Source organism: Alligator sinensis, unplaced genomic scaffold (genome assembly GCF_000455745.1).
Source record: "Alligator sinensis unplaced genomic scaffold, ASM45574v1 scaffold489_1, whole genome shotgun sequence".
Lineage (NCBI taxonomy): Eukaryota > Metazoa > Chordata > Crocodylia > Alligatoridae > Alligator > Alligator sinensis.
Genome location: NW_005841901.1, coordinates 3,658,943 through 3,675,737, shown reverse-complemented (window position 1 = coordinate 3,675,737; position 16,795 = coordinate 3,658,943). Strand labels below are relative to the sequence as shown.

At 42.3% G+C, this 16,795-nt stretch overlaps 1 protein-coding gene across 1 annotated transcript in view; it reads right to left on the bottom strand.

The window, feature by feature from the left end:
- BIRC6 (baculoviral IAP repeat containing 6) overlaps positions 1–16,795 on the bottom strand; it is a gene marked incomplete at its 5' end in the record, with an annotated part of 326,913 nt that overhangs the window by 238,573 nt on the left and 71,545 nt on the right. The window contains 2 exons of the mRNA XM_025197634.1: positions 5,164–5,295; positions 7,143–7,303. Of these exons, the coding sequence (XP_025053419.1) occupies positions 5,164–5,295; positions 7,143–7,303 (293 nt within the window). The remainder of the gene's footprint in view (positions 1–5,163; positions 5,296–7,142; positions 7,304–16,795) is intronic.

Below are 16,795 nucleotides of genomic sequence, written 5' to 3'. Positions count from 1 at the left end.
GGGGGGGAGGGAGAATGCAGCAAGAAAAAGAGCAAGGAGGATAGGGAAGAGCCTAATGATTTCTTGAACAACATTTTACTTCATGGCAACATGGTAAAAGTCAACCATTGTAGCTGTTGTGGTTGTGGATGAGAGATTGCTCATGAGGGAATCAACTGATGAGGAATTATCAGTGCTGCAGTTGCTGCAAGGGCAGTGTAAAGAGCTTCAGTCAGAGAGAAAGACAGAAAACCATGAAATTGAGGATGCTTTTGATCAAGTTCTACTTCAGACAAAGCAAGAGGCATTGAAAGCTTTGAATATATTTTCACACTTCTCACAGCTAAAAAAGGCCTGGTAAAAGGGCCTAAAGGTCTTTTGGGACACTGAATCTCTCCTCCAAAAAACAAAATTGAATTGCATATTAACTGAGTGCTTTCACCAGTAATGAGCAAGTTTACCCTTTTCAAATTAATTCACAAGTTAATACCCACAGCAGAGTACACTTCATAGTAGAAATTTAATAAATACCTCTCCTTTGTTATAGTATACATACACACACTCCTAAAATGCTTTTCAACTTAGAGAACTTTTTAAAAATGCACCAAAAACTGTACATTTAAAAATGTAATAATAAATGAATGGTTGTAGAATACTTTAATAAAAATAACAAACAAACATTACTACAGCTGCAGAACTGTCTCACATAACTGTCATTAAAATACATAAAATAAACTTATTGAAAAAAATACAGCATGGGCTGTAGCTGTTTATCAAAAAAGGTCAACAGCAATACTAAAACAGATGTATCAGAGTGAAGACTGCCAGTGTGAATCATGCTTCAAAAAGCAGAATTTGGGTCAAGAAAGGTAACAAAAAAGGCAGAATTTGGGTCAACAGGATACCAGGACACACGTATGTTGCTAGTGACAAGCATCTACTGTATCACAGAATCAATTTAAACTTTTTGAAAAAAGAACAACAATACAAGTTTTTCTAAGCAGCGAGTCAACATACGATTGGCCCAAGACTCCCTAGGCAAAAAACAAATGCACATGCTTGCACACGTCTATAGATCCTACCACTCTGAACTCCAGGGTAATCTTTGTAAGGGATACTGTCAAAATAAATTCTGGCAACTGTTTATAATCTTTTCACAGGCACCGGAGTAATTTTCTTTTTTTTTTTTAAAAAAAAGAAGAGATAACCATGAAATATGTTCAGCTGGTTTGTTTTCTAAAGCACAGAATATTTATTTTTAACAGCAGGGCTTGAAAATGCCAAGAAAAGTCATTAAAAATTATGCTTAGTAAAACAAATGACTGGCAGTAAATCCATTGTAATGGATGACATGAATCCACACATTGCATCTAATTAATGGTTATATTAAATGTATTCTTTACAGAAATATTAAAAAAGCGTAAGTTTAACCGACCAACATGTAACTAAAATGCCATCAAGTCTTGTGTTGTCACTTAGCCTAGGAGCTAATGCTATAGAGACTGTTTCCTCCAAGTAACACTCCTTCCATCTAAGTTGACCCATTCTATCTTAATCAGACCAAAAACAGGTGCTGTTCCAATCCAACAAGTCCCTGCTTCTGATAACCTACAGACAAGCAAACATGGGAGTTTCTCAGATGAATACACAGATGATCAGAAGCCCTCCAAGACCACTGACATCTGAAGCTGCAAAATACCTCTCCAGCCAGATGTACTTTCATTGCCAATCTCTTTCTTCCTTATCTACACAAGCAAAGTGATGAAGTGATGAAATGAGACTGGGTAGGAAGAAGCATGCATCTGATATAACGTAGTGGAAAATGACAGCAAAGCTGCTGAGTGCTGAAGGAAGGTAAGTGACTAACAGTGAGAACTGACAAAATAAGTAGTCAAGAAAAACAAAATTAAGACCACATAACTGAAATAAAGCAAGAAACAAGGTACTAAAAGGTACAATTAAAACTAAAATTTGGAAACAGGACATCAGAATTAGCTAATTGAGAGAGCAAGAGCGAGCGAGCGAGCAGTATAAACAGAAACATTTCTCCCTTCCTGTTAGGATAATGACATGGATTTTGGATGTTGGGGGTAACAATATGGAATCTGGGGGTGCTGAGTGTGCAGCTGAATGAAGGCTTTTTCCTGTGTGTCAGCAAAAAGCTGGTGGTCACATGGCTAGCTGATATATTAAAAGCAACTAACTTAGCTAATGCTTAAGTAAGTGGAATCTTAACAGGAGAGGCAGGATCCAAAGTGCATGATGTGTTAAAAATAGAATAGCCCACCATCTATTGTCAGGAGACAAAAGCAGCATGGCCTTGGAGATGGTGCTGAAGTCAGCAAAAAAAACCCAGCAGGAACCAGTGAGAAACCACAGGCGACCAAGAGAAGAGAGGGGTCAAAGTCTCATGCATGCGCTCTTAGCAGAGAGGCATGTAAATGAATGAAATGCATAGGCAATACCATGCTAAGGAAGCAAACAGTAAACAGAAGTGAAGCTTGAGATGGGAGGAGGAATGGGTGGAACCAGAGGTGGAACAAGGGCGGAGTAAATGTTAATATGTATGAACCAAGGTGTATAAAATGTGAAAAAGAACTAATGTCCAATGCTGTTCCCCATATTCTGTTGGTGAGGGAGCTCGCCCGAAGCCGTCTCCATTCTGAATAAAAGCTGTTGCGAGCAATGTGTAATGGTGTTTGCTCCCTGCTGTGCTCTGGCTAATGAGTACCAGGATCCGTGGGCAATTGGACCGTTGTCTCCCCAGTCATTGGGTGCTGCATGGAGTCGCGGTCTAACACGTCCAATCAACAATCTGCAATTTTTCAGTTTTGAAAATGGAGTAACAAGGAGGGGGGATGGGTTGGATGAAGAAGGAACAGGAAAGAAATTTAACATTCCTCTCTCTCTGGCAATGTACTAGAATCCTCTTAGTCACCAAGAGCCCTCCGTCCAAGGTTCTTTTTCATACCCACTCCACCAACAGCCCTTTCAATAAGAATCCTAGCTTTACTCTACATAAATCTGACACCTTGAAAAGAAAAAGGGAGGAAAAAAACAAAATTAAGGGTGCAGACAGACTTAACACTTGAACAGTGCCAGCAAGTGTCACTGATTTGGAACCGCCTCACAACTGCCCCAGTTTAAAGGTGTCTGCGCACACAATGTCAAGGGTCCCAAGTAGAACAGTCACCTTTTTGGCATTGCAGGGCTTTCAAACTGCCACCAGATAGTAGCTGCAGCTACCCAGTGCCTTCTAGTGTTAAGCGCCTCTGTTTCCCCTGGATTCCGTAAACTGGGGAGGAAGACCCCAATCGGCTGGATGCCAAGGAAGACGACACTAATCCCCTGCTACTGCAAATTTCTGACCCTCCTTCTCACTGAGTTCAATAAAAACCATTCCTACGCTTTACCAAAAATCTGTGTGGTGGTATCCCAAAACAGGGGTTCCCAGGTGTACATGTATGCCACTGCCTAGACGCCTGCTTTTCGGTTCCCAGAAGCCGAGTGCTCCAGTGCAGGACTGCCCTTAATCTTTGGCTAAGGCTACTGCTGACTACTCTCCTCAGAGGTGTCCAAATGAAGTGCATGACTGGACCTCTGCTGGGTTCCCATGGAGCTGGGTATTCTGGGAGGGGCCCAAAGTCTTCACAGAGTGCTTTTAAACAGCATTTTCCCACAAGCTGCTTTATCAAAATTTCGTTTTATTTAGGGTCAATGTCCAGGCTATGGTACATCCCAGGTTGATCTGGGGTGGCCAGGTGGGTAGAAAGGTACCCCTGTTTCTGGGTTCCCAAGAAAAATATGGGTGCTCAGCAGGTCTGCCCAAGGCATCCACATCAATTACCAAGAAAGGAATTAAACTGACCAACAGGAGGAGGGGGGGCAGAGAAGAGCATAGAACGTATAGTTTAAGAGCCTTAAAACAGCCCCCCAGGAACACAGAAGCATTGGTACCCCACCCCCCACCCCTCCCAACCCAAATCAACCTGGATGTCTCAAAGCTTGGTCAGTTACAACCAATGGAATAGAACTGACAAGCAACTTCAGGGGAAATGCTTAAAAGCTGCAGAAACATTGGGAAGCACCCACAGAGTCCCCAGCCTCTCAGAGGCAGGAGTACCTTATGTATATAATACCCAAATATACTTCCGACCTAAATCATCCTGGGACAGCATGGACTGGGTCAAGCGCAGGCAATATAGGTGAGGCACCAGAGTTTTGATTGCATAACAGAGTACCCAAGTTGCCATGTGGGGGTTGGGAAAAAGGGAGAGGGGCACAAGAACGAAGCAAGCACTACTTACGAAAAGCCTGGTGTCTGCATGTAACAAACAGGTTCAAAGAGGACCAATTGAAAATAATATGCAATTATCTAGGTGTGCTTTGGGACAGTTCTAGGAAGTTTAAACTATTCTAAATTGACATGTACATCTAGATACTAGCGGTTTAAACAGCATTTAAAAAAGGTTTACATGTTACGTCTGTCTGCACCCTATTATGCTGCTGGAAGGAAGTAACAGAGAAAACAGTGGACACTGGTGGTGCTTATTCAGCCCCACCGCTTTTTAGGTACGAGGCACCTCCACAAAGATTTAACTTGATACCCCTCCAAGTTCTATTGCAGAACCTACTTTCTCAGAGGCTTTTCAAGAGAGACCTTCTATAATGAGCTAAATAGGGAAGGGGGGGGTTAAGCAATTTTAATAAGCTGTGAAGGTAATCTGACAAGCTAAGAATTTATAGCTTGAAATGTTACACTTTGAACTACAAACCAAGAAATAGGCATGCCCAGAAAATTCTATATGAAAGCTATGTAAGAGAAGCAACAATTAAAACCACTGTTGAAGCAAAAGACATGACAGATGCGCTTGAAAGGTATCATACTAAATCTACTGCATCATATTTCTCTATTCAAATAAAAACACTGATCTACTTCTAAATACAAAGCAGAGCCTCCACTTTTCTTTTTTGCTTTCAACCGTTTACTGAGAAAGAGAAGCAACAATGCAAGATTACATTAAGTAGCACTGAACAGACTTTAAATCTAAAGACAATTTGCATCAGTCTTTACTTACCTTTAAATGTTTATACAGGTATTACAATTTGAATTAAGCATTTTCTTCAAATTTTAATAATTTCCAAAATATAAATATATGGTGTGATCATATAAGGTGAACTCACACTGTGGTTCTTCTATATCCATGTTCTGCATTTCTTCACTGAATTCAACCACTGTTGGCTTTCCATTTCTCTCCATTTCAACATTAGGAGCTGGAGATAAAGGAAATGTGATCTGTCTGTCTACTGCTGCTTCTGCAGAAAAAAAGAGCAAAGCTCTGAAATTTAAGGCTTCTATTTTCCATTAAGAAGTGTTCACAATGCAGATTTATCATTTTTTCCCCTCAAAGATCAACAAAATGATCTGCTCCAGTACAAAACTAGGGAGAGGTTGACAGTTTTTAGTATTTAAACTAGATGTAGAAAAGTCATACAAAATAATAAGCAAATTAAGCCCTAGTCTGTAGATTATTTACAAGCAGACCACTATCTGGGAATTTTTGTAAACTGGTCAAACAATTTCTACCAATAATTTTTTGTCCTAAGATTGTATTTTATATCAAACATGCTAGCACTGTTTGCTAGTTTGCTTGAACATGCACGTGTGAGTTTGTATTTCCGTCTAAAACTTTCTCAATTTACAGTTGACCAGGACATGCAACCAAATAAATGACACATCTAGGATGACTTTATAGTGGCAGGCTATGATTTAAAAAATAAATAAATTAATTAAAACTGAAGAGGGGCACCATGCAGTTCCCTCTGGCTCTCAACTGGTTCCAGGACAGCGTTCCATATAAAACAACTGAACCTCCATAACCCTTGCGGTTCACTTCACACTTGAATTATGCTCCTCTCCCCTTACAGGGCAAGAAGTAGTAGTTAGAGAGATAATCTATGTCTGCAAATTTGTGCGGTCTCATCTTTTCCTACAAGTGCAAGGTCTAATGCTATAGTGTTTAAGACCTGACCCATGAAGTCCTTTCATCTGGTCCAGCATGCATGCTGTCCATGGGTCTTTATCTAGGCTGGCACACGCACTGCCCATGTGGCTAGAGCTGCGTGCTCATCAGATCCTGTACGCTGAATTGCTTGTGGGCCCTGTCTGGCCCAGAGACTCTTCCTATACTACTCATCCAGGCCGTGTGGCTTGAGTTTGATACTCCTGATTTAATATCCTATGTCCCGTGGCTCTAAGAACCAGCATTTTTAGCCCTTATTCAACAGTAGAGACCAATCACAAGTTGCTATTAACTAAACAATCTTCCCCAATATTACAAACATTCTAGTTCTTTCAATTTCTTTCCAACTGTGCCTGCAAAACACTGTCAGGAAAGCTAAGCCGCTGTGAGGAAAGCTTCTGGAAAGCCTGCAACATTTAGATGGGTAGGAGATAGGGAGAGGAGATAGGCCACATGGCCATCAGGGAGCCAAGTGGCTAGTATAGTCCCTCTTCCCCAGCCAAAGGGAAGGTGAAGAACTGGAGGAAGGGACCAATTCCCAATCACAATATGGATGTGATCTCAGATGCCCAACCTCTTTGAGAGGCTATCTTCCCCAACTTTTTGATGCATTAAAGCGTTAGTTACTTTTAGTAAGGTACCCCATAAAACCTTATAAGCACAGACATTTACAAAATGAATTTCCAATTATGCTCTAGAGTTTAAAAAAAAAAAAAAGCAGGGAGATAAATTTAAAAAGGTCTTCTGATTAAGAAAAGATGGAATAAAGATTTTGCACATCTCAGAATCCCTAGTGACATTTGTGTTCGACTACAACCTTCTTTTAATGCATCCTCAGAATCTACAGAAGATGAATAGAGAATTCAATTCTACCTATTACTTTAACTAAAATCCTTCTACCTTACATAAAACTTAGGCTAGTTCTCAATTATTTTATGTTTTCAATATTACCAAATTAAAAAGATAAACTGTAGAAATAATTAAAATAGGTCATTGCTTAGAAATACGAGAAAAACTGAGCTAACTGCAAATTAAAAATGCTCACTATGATTATGTAAAATCTGAAATATCAGAACCATGTAAGTAGGGAATTTGAGAATAGAAGATCTCATTAGATGATACTTTTTACATTTTTCTTACCATTGACTTTCCCTAAGCCTGGAGCTTTATTTTTCAGTAAAGTCACTTGAATTTGTGGAATGTTTGTGATGTTTGAATTCAACACAAATTTGAAGTCCACATGTCCAACCATACAGGCTTTTGGCAAAACCAATTCAAAGACATGTTCGTCCCAGCTGTTGCTGTTAGGGAGGAAAAAAAATAGGATTGTAGATACAGTGTTACAGAACAAGTTCTGATCAATCAAATAAGTAGCATTACCCAGTTCATTCTGTGTACAGAGCACTGTTCTTTAACGTTGCGAGGAAAAAGTAATTTTGCATTAGTTGATAGCCACATGAATCTCTGAAGCAAAACAAAGTTTTTTAAAACTACAATTAACCATGTTCACTATGTGCAGAATACATTAAAAAAATGTCAAGAGACTGAGTCAAGATGTTTGAAAATAAATAATGGTAAAAAGCCCCAAACTTCTTATCACCTGCATGACAGTACTGCCTCTGCAATACTTTAATAATTACCTGTTTAACCATCAGAAAAAATATTCAACATAGAAAATGCTTATTAAACATGAATGGTCTTCCAACTCGTAAACTACTGAAGTAACTACTTTGCAGGCTGTGAAGTTGGCCTTTTATATTGATGATGTAAAACCCTGTCACTTTTCAGTAGCCATCTCCAGAAGGCTCAAAATACTAAATTTCAATTCAAAATTCTGAAATACATTTGACAATTTATACAGGATGAGAAGTGCTTCTTACCAGGTGCACACTCAGAAGCCTGCGCTGAGCAAAATGGGTGCAGCTTTCTTTTAATGAGGCATATTTTCCTTTTGAAGCCAACTTTGTTTTATACTGAAAGTGTAAACTTGAGATAATAAGTATCCCTCATTGATCAAAGTTTCATAGTTTGACACACTAAGTTTTGCAATAGTAGTTCAAACTCAAGACAAATGCAATTCAAATTAAACTAATTATGCTTCAAAGTGTTACATTTACATACATTTCCTAACATATCTGCTTATTCTTATTTTTTCCCAGTCCACCTGTAAAGGACTTTCATAAATGTAATACTTTGGTTGTCCTAGAACTATGACTAATGTTAAAATGCGAACCCCACCAGAATTTCAGTAATTATTGTAAAAAGATTATCCTCATTAATGACCATATTGTAAAATGGTATTTTTATCAACGGATATATTACATACTAAAGCAAGGTTCCCTGCATAATCTTTTAGCGATGTGTTAAAACTTGATAATTTTTTTAAAGTCATCTTGAGGGTCATTCATATCAGTCTTGGGCATTTGTAATGAACTCAAAAGAGAAGAAACTCAGCAAGTACACAATTAAGATCCACTGTTTATTAAAAAAAACAACAACAAAAAAACTTTGGTTCCTCACAGCATCTTTCATAGAGCATGACTCATACAAATATTTAGCCATTTTCCTTTATAAAAATATAAATATAAATCCTAGTATACATATTCATTCTGAAGGAATATTTTAGATGTCTGTATAGTATATACACAAAATACTGCTTTCCAAAAGTACCAGCATACACATCCTATGCCACAAGTTCTTGCATATTTAACAAAAATAAGATGGAGCCAAAAGGAGGTCAGACAAAAACAGTTTGTGCTCTGCTATGGAAAAAAAAATTATATGGATTATTTCCATGAGATAAACAGACAAGGTTCTTTGGGTAAATATGGGTATCTTTTATTAGATCAACTCAAATAGTTGAAAAAAATTCTTCTTTGCAAGCTTTTGTCAGGCTGAGGAAGCATTTGCAGTTGGTGCGCGCTCTGCTTCCTTGCCCTGACGAAGGGTATTTATACCCAAAAATTTGCAAAGAAGAATTTTTCCAACTATTTGAGTTGGTCTAATAAAATATATCAGATTTACACAAAGAATCATGTCTGCCTATGTCCTTAGACCAACACAGCTACAATCTACACCCCTGTTCCCAGAGGAACAGTATTTTATCCTTTCCTTTGAACTGTTTTGAAGTGATCTAAATTAGGGCTGTCCAACTGATAACCTGCAAGAGGTTAATATGCAGGTTTTCCCCTTCCCTTCACCCCTACCCACCCCCAGGCTACCTCCTCCTCTCCTCCAGACTACCTCCTCCCCAGCTCCCCTTCCTGCCTTCCAGGAGCAGCAGGGAGATCGAGGGTGAGGCCAGGGCCATGCCCAGGAGGAACTGCAGCATCTGCATGGTGCAGTGCACAGCGAGGCACCCCCATAGTGTGCCTGATGCAGCCCATGGAGAATACAGCTCCTAGGGGTTTAGAACCTGGACAGCCCTGATATAGATTTTACTCCTATTTCCCTCTTTCTTGCTGACAAAATATATATAAACCAAAGATACAGCAAAAACGCTGCCTTTTGGGAAATTATCTAAGGATGAGACAAAACGCTGGTTCATTTCAGGGGAGGAAAGAAGTTCCTAACCTGCACAGACCTACATGCTAAGATAGAGAATTTTATGATGGCACGTTCATAAAAATGAAAAGTAAAAAATGAAGAATATAGATGTTTGCTACTGTAGCAATTATGTCAGTCCTCCAAGACCATTTTACACAATGTGGAAACTTAGAAGTAAACATTTTTTAAACTGTAATCAACAATCCCTCTTCAACAGCCTGTAAAGTTTGCTGTTTGGGTTTTGTGGTGTCTGTTTCTGCCTCTGCAGACCCAGGTGCTTGGGTTATCCTAATAAAGAAGAAAGTCAAGGCCCAGAAGCTTCATTTGGTCAGTATTAAACTGCAACCTATTATGGAAAAAACAGGACCAACAAGTAAGTGATTATCAGTATAATGGTGGCATTTCTGAGGTTAAGCCTATAGGGCGAGGAGGAAATCTGAGGAAGTTAAAAGCCAAGACATAATGGAGCCTATTGGACAGAAGCTGAAACTCAGTTTGTGTGTATACAGATAGACTGTGAAGTCCAGAGGAGCCCCAGAAGTCCTTTACAAACTGTATGACAGAGAACAATAATTTCTGGGATGGAATATGGTAGCTATTCAGCACTAGGAATACCAATTTGTTTTAGGAGGTCAGGAAAAAGGAAGAGGAGAGGAGTTTGCTTTGGTTTAGATTTGTTTAAGGAGACACCGGGCACATCCACACATGGCCCTGACTGCACAGTTGTTACTGTGCAGTCCCGGAGGCACATGGGTCATATCCAACCCTACTGCTCATTGCTACTGCACAGTAGTGTTGGTGGCATGGTATGTGCCTGCCATAGCGATGAGCTATGTTTCCATAGCTTGTGACCACGGCAACGTAGCATCTTGTGTAGACATGCCCACACTGAAGAATAATCTCAATGGCCAAAAGTACAGTGAAAACTTGAAACAAAATGCAATTCCCTCATTATTTCTTTATTTGATATATATACTGCCCTTCAACAAAGAATTGGGGCAGCTTACAATAAAGGACCAATAACAACATATAAAACAGTACAAACAAGAGAAAACAACTTAAAAAGGTAACTAGAATGTTAACCTAAAACAAAACCCCCAAAAACAATATCCAAGCCTAGCTCTGTTTGCTGAACTCCTGCCCAGTTAGGAAGGTGTTACAGCGCCCCCAAAAGATGTCCAGACTCAGGTCTGGCAGGCTTCCAAAGGGAGGAAATTCTGAAGCTGGGGAACAACTATTGAGAAGAACCTCGTGTTTTCACCAAGCAAACTTGGTGGACTAACAGTTGTCATAACCCAAAGGTATGATTTTGTGTGCGCTTCGGCACTAGAATTATCCCCGCCAAATTACAGCTTCGTTGCACAGTGGAGTTTTCTGCTGCAGAGGAGAACCCCGGTGCAAGGACGAGTTTCCCGCCTATTTGCAGCTTCCTTTGCAGAGTGCATTGCTCAAGTTGCAAGAGAAATGCACGGTGCAAAGGAGTTCCCGCCACCCGCATGCAAATTTGTGTCCTGCTATTGGCTAGTTCTAAATTATTCCCAAGTGGCGGCTAACGATTGGCCTGTTAGCCGTATAAGAGGCTTGAGGGGTGTCTGCCCAAGCCGAAGAGGACTCCACATCCATCTCGTGGGGACTCTGGGTACACGGCAGGGTAATAGAGACCCTGTGTGAGATTCAGAGGAGTTTGGCGACCTGATCCATCGCCCACCTCTTCCCGTCTTCAAGCGATAATTTAATAAGACGTATCTACGAAGTTCCATTTTGGTGGCGCGCTTGTCCAGAGCATCCGGAGCTCTGTTTCCGTGGAGCCTAGCAAACTCCACGTGATCGTTCGTGTTGTTTTTGTCTGTAACCGCAACTCAAGCAAGTTTTCCTGCCTGCACTGCGACCATCTTCGGTGTAAGTAAACAATCTTTAAATCTACCGCTACGAGTCTGTGCCTAATTCTAGCTTGACGCGCCTCCTCTCTCCGACCCCGCGTGCCCGGGCTGCTGGCCACAGCCCGCGCAGAGCACAAAAAAGGGCCCGGCTCGCACAACAGTATTTGTAGGAAGTTGTTCTCACTGAACTTAGGGATAGCAATGGGGCAGAAGGGAGATGACAGTCCTTTAGGTGTATAGGGCCCAGACCTTTTCGGGCCTTATAAGTCAAAACCAGCACCTTGAATTACACTGGGAAAGCTACTGGGAACCAATGCACACTCTGGAACACTGGAGCTACATGCCCCTGGAGACTTGCCCCTGTCAAAAGATGTGCTGCCACAACCTGCATTAGCTGCAGCTTCCACATGGTCTTCGAGGGTAGCCCCATGTGGAGGGCAATGCAATGGTGGCCACATCTTAATCTGAATCTCCTAGCCACTGCTGCCACTTTAAGATCCAGGTGCAGCAGAGGATCCAAAAGCACCTCAAGTCCGTGTCCCTGAGTGACGAGAGGCTGAACCCCGCAATGACAGATGTCCCAGTTCCCCTTTAAAAAAAGCAATTTGCCCATCACCTTCGTCTTGTCTGGGTTCCGTTTCAACTGGTTCACCTGCATCCAATCCCCAACTATAGTCACACAATGGGAAAAGACTGAGATTGAAGGGCCAGGGCCTGAGAGTTGTAGCCGGGCATCATAAGCATACAGATGGCACCTCACTCTAAATCTCCACAATCTTGCCTAGCAGCTTTATATACACACTGAACAAAAGGGGTGACAAGATGGACCACTGGGAGACCCCTACAGGACAAGTCCTAAGGGGAGAACAAGCACTCACTCATCATCACCATCTGGAATCTCCTTGCTAGAAAAGAGTGGAACCAATTTAGAGTGGTCCCGGGAATACCCACCAAGTCATGTAAACACTTTAGCAGTACCTCATGGTCAACTGTATCCAGGACCACTGAAAGATCTAGTAAAATCAGAAGAGCACAATTTCCCTTGTCAATCTCAAGGAGAGGATTATCAACCAAGGCCACAAATGCAATCTCTGCTATATCTAAGACAAAAGTCAGACTGACAAGGGTTCAGGAATCCAGTAACATCCAAATGCACCTGGAACTCTGGGCAACCACCTCTTTAATGACCTTTCCCAAGAAGGAGAGGTTGGAGACCAGGCAATAAGTAGTTTACGAGTCAGCATTAAGCACTGGTTTCTTGAGCACAGGCCAGATAACTGCTGATTTAGGAATGTCCATTACCCTGCTCTCTCTCAGCAAGGCACTGATAATCCCCACTAGCAGTGGCCCAGGTCTCCCCTGGCTAGCTTTTACAAACCAGATGGCTACACATCCAGTTCACAATCAGTGGTCCACATCCCCCCAAGCACATCGTCTGCACCACTCGGCAATAGTAAAATTATAACAGTCCATATAAAGGGGACAAAACCAACCTTCCTCAACCCCAAATAGAAAGTATATCTAGAACAGAGTTAATAATGTTAACTCATGCAAACATTCTTCAACTGAAGGAATATGGACTACTTTGAAAAACCTTAGACTAAGTGCCTCAGAAGCTATCCTGTCCTTCATATGTTCTGAATCACACCTACCACACATTGGACCCAAAACAAAAGCGATGCTAATAGGATATGAACGTATAATTGCAATTAATGTTCATTCAAAGCACATCTTAGATGCAACTGATCCTCCTTAAACGTCAAGTTCACTCAAACAGCAAGTACTGACTAGCTTAGTAGCTCAAACCCAACATACAGAAATGAAGTAGGAAGCCTGCTTGACTACAGTCACCTTATTTTGCAAGACAAAATTTACTATATTGAATTGTCATATTCCTTTGAATACAAAACATTTGTTTTAAACAATATATTTCTTCTAAAAAACTGTACTGTACCTTAAATGTGAGTTTCAGAACAAAAAGCTCTAATATGCTTTAGATAGTGCATCTTTTCAAACTGCCTCTTTGTTTCTGTTTTTTAAAGTGAGGGTCAGAAAATATGGATAAGAGTCTTTAATTCATGTGTGACTTTTTTTTTTTTTTAAACAGGAATATGAGATTTATAGTCCATGTAGTCCCATCACTTACAATAGCCAACAGAAGAAGATATACTTATCACAGAAGTAGCAGTTGTGGGATATTATACCCTTACAAAGGTCTCATAACTAATCCCTAATATACATTTGCTTAAACTTTGAAGCATGGAGTTTTTTTAGTCCCTTCTAAAAACTCTCATGAAAATTAATGAAACCGAATATTCATTACCCAGAGACATTTTTAGTCCTCCTTAGCTTCCTGTAAACTTTGATTCATTGACACCCTATAGTACTGAGCTTCACCATCTAATTATGCGTCAAATGAAAACTTATTTCCCTTTCAGTGGTTCTGAATTTTTCACCTTTCAGTTTCATTGAATGTCCTTATTTTTTGTGACACAAGAGAGAAACAGGAAGCTATGAAAACAGACTATACATTATTTTACATGCGTTTAGCATGCATCTCTTTTTCCAACAGTATTCTCTAGTAAATAAATCTCAACTTTTCACTCTTTCTGTACCCTTCTCTGAATCTTCTCTGATTCTGTAGTACCTCTTCCACACAGGCGCCCAGACTGAAAGTGCAGTATTCTCAATTAGGGCACATTACTCATTTATATATCATAATATTTTCATATCATTACTTATGCTTATTATGCATCCTGACATATTACTTGGCTTTTCACTGAAGCTGCCTGCTGTGAATATCTCAAAGAAGACTTCAGCCTAATAATTTCCAGGTTCAATAGCTGAGTTAGCACAGACAGTTACCTTATTTACTTGACTACAAGACAATTCCCCCAATAATCAGATTCTGTATGTGGAAAATGTATAAATTTGTTATAATTTTCTTCCTATAGAATCTAATTACTGGAGTTTTGTCTTGAATTTGTCCCCTTTCTATAGCTATAGCAAGAAAAATAACACTGGGGGTGGGGGGAAGTTAGGTGACGCCTTTGCCCTCTGCTCCCCCAACAGCCCCTTGTCTTGTATTAAAAATGGTAATATAGAACCCTGAATGAGGTATGAACAGATTTGAGTTTTCCTCCTTCCTCTTTGCACTTAACTTCTACAGACACAGAAATTATTTTACACATGTAAATTTGTTTATGTTTGGAGTTTGAAAGAGTAGTGCAAAATAAATCAGACAGTGTTCAAAATAACAAACAAACAGAATCCAAGTGTAGGAAATCTGATTGGTCCACTTTAACTTTAACTTGCAATTTACGCAAATCTACAACTAAAATTATTAAGATTTAGAGAACATTTCATTTTGAAGCCCAGTCCATTTTTTTTTAGTTTTTTAATATTAATTTTAGGCATACTTATTAAGTCACAGACAAAGGAGCTAGAACTGAGAGAGCTCCAGTGTAGCACAGGGGTATTCCTTTAAATTTACTTACAGAATTATATTCCTCTCTCTCTTTGAGGTTCAAGAGAATGACCACATTAAAATCAGACAACTGGTGGATCTAAACCAGGGGCAGGCAATTATTTCAGGCAGAGGGCTACTTACCCAGTTTTGGCAGGCTGTCAAGGGCTGCATGGGTAGCCCCACCCCCTGGTCACCATCTTGGGACCAATATCTCAATGTCTTGGGAGCAATGTCACAGGGCCAGCACCAGTGGGGCCCAAAGCAGGGCACAGGCTAACAGGGGTCTGTGGAACAGTCAGAAAGGCTAACCGCACCTTGTCATGCATCCACAGATGCATCATGAACCGGTCCAAGGAGGTGATCCTCCCCCTCTGTGCAACACTGGTCAGGCTGCAGATGGAGTACTGCGTCCAGTTCTGGGCGCTGCACTTCAGGAGGGATGTGGATAGCATTGAGAGGGCCACTCACATGATCAGGGGTCAGCAGGGCAGGCCCTACAAGGAGAGGCTATGGGACCTGAACCTGTTCAGGCTCCACAAGAGAAGGCTGAGAGGGGATCTGTTGGCCATCTACAAACTGGCTAAGGGGGACCAGCAGGCAGTGGGAGAGTCCCTGTTCCCCTGAGCACTAGCAGGGGTAACGAGGAACAATGGCCATAAACTGACTGAGGGTAGATTCAGGCTAGACATCAGGAGGCACTACTTCACAGTCAGGGCAGCTATGATCTGGAAACAACTTCCAAGGGAAGTGGTGCTCACCCCTACCCTGGGGGGTCTTCAAAAGGAGGCTAGACAATTACCTTGCTGGAGTCGTTTGACCCCAGCATCCTCTCCTGCCCAGGGCAGGGGGTCAGACTTGATGATCTGCTCAGGTCCCTTCAGACCCTACCTACTATGAAACTATGAACCGAGCTGGGCTGCACCAGCAGGGAGAGTGGGGAGCTGGCCTGGCTCCATAGAGTCCCTGCCAGCTGGGACCCCGTGTTCCTGCCACCCTGCTTTGGGCCCTGCTGGCACTGGCCCTGGGACACCACTGCAGGCCCCCTACTCGCGCTGGCTCCCACACCTGCTAACTCCCAGTACCCCCCAGTCCTATAGTACAGGTGGGGGGCAGTGCATAACTCCGACCCCCTGCTTGCCGGCAGAGAAGCAGCTGGAGCTGAGCACGGGGAAAAGTGGCTCCTCGCCCACTCCATGGCTGGTGCTCCCTGCTGCAGGCGCTCGCAGCCCACGCGGGGCTGTCTGGAGCAGGCACAGGCAGCCCCACGTAGGCTGCAAGTGGCTACAGCATGGGGTGCCGGCCACAGGACAAGCAAGGGGCCGCTCAGCACAAGCTTGTAACCCAGCCCCACTGCCAGCCTGGGCCCTGCGCTGGCTCTGGGCTCACCTGCCGGCAGCAGCAGCTGCGGCCCACCCACCACTTGCCACGCAGGGCAGTGTTGGCTTTTGCTACCCGCCCAGAGCTCATGCGCTGGGCAGCCCAGAGGCAGCGGTGGCAAGCACTGCCCAGCGTGGCAAGCAAGGGGGCCGCAGCTGCTGTCGCCACGCGCAGCCCCGACAGGTGAGCCCAGAGCCGGTGTGGGGCCCAGGCTGGCAGCAGGGCTGGGTTACTAGGCAGTGCTGAGCGTGTGAGCGCCGGCCATGGGGCGGGGGAGGGGCCACTTTCCTCCACACTGGGAAGGAGCCTGGGGAAAAGCTGAGTGTGGGGGGATGTTTTCATTTCACACCATTTTCAAGAGTGGTCCCCATTTTCAAGAAGGGGAGGAAGGAGGACCCGGGCAACTATAGGCCAGTCAGTGTCACCTCCACCCTTGGCAAAATCTTCGAAAAAATTATCAAGGCTCACATTTGCGAGAGCCCGGCAGGACAAATTATGCTGAGGGGAAACCAGCATGGGTT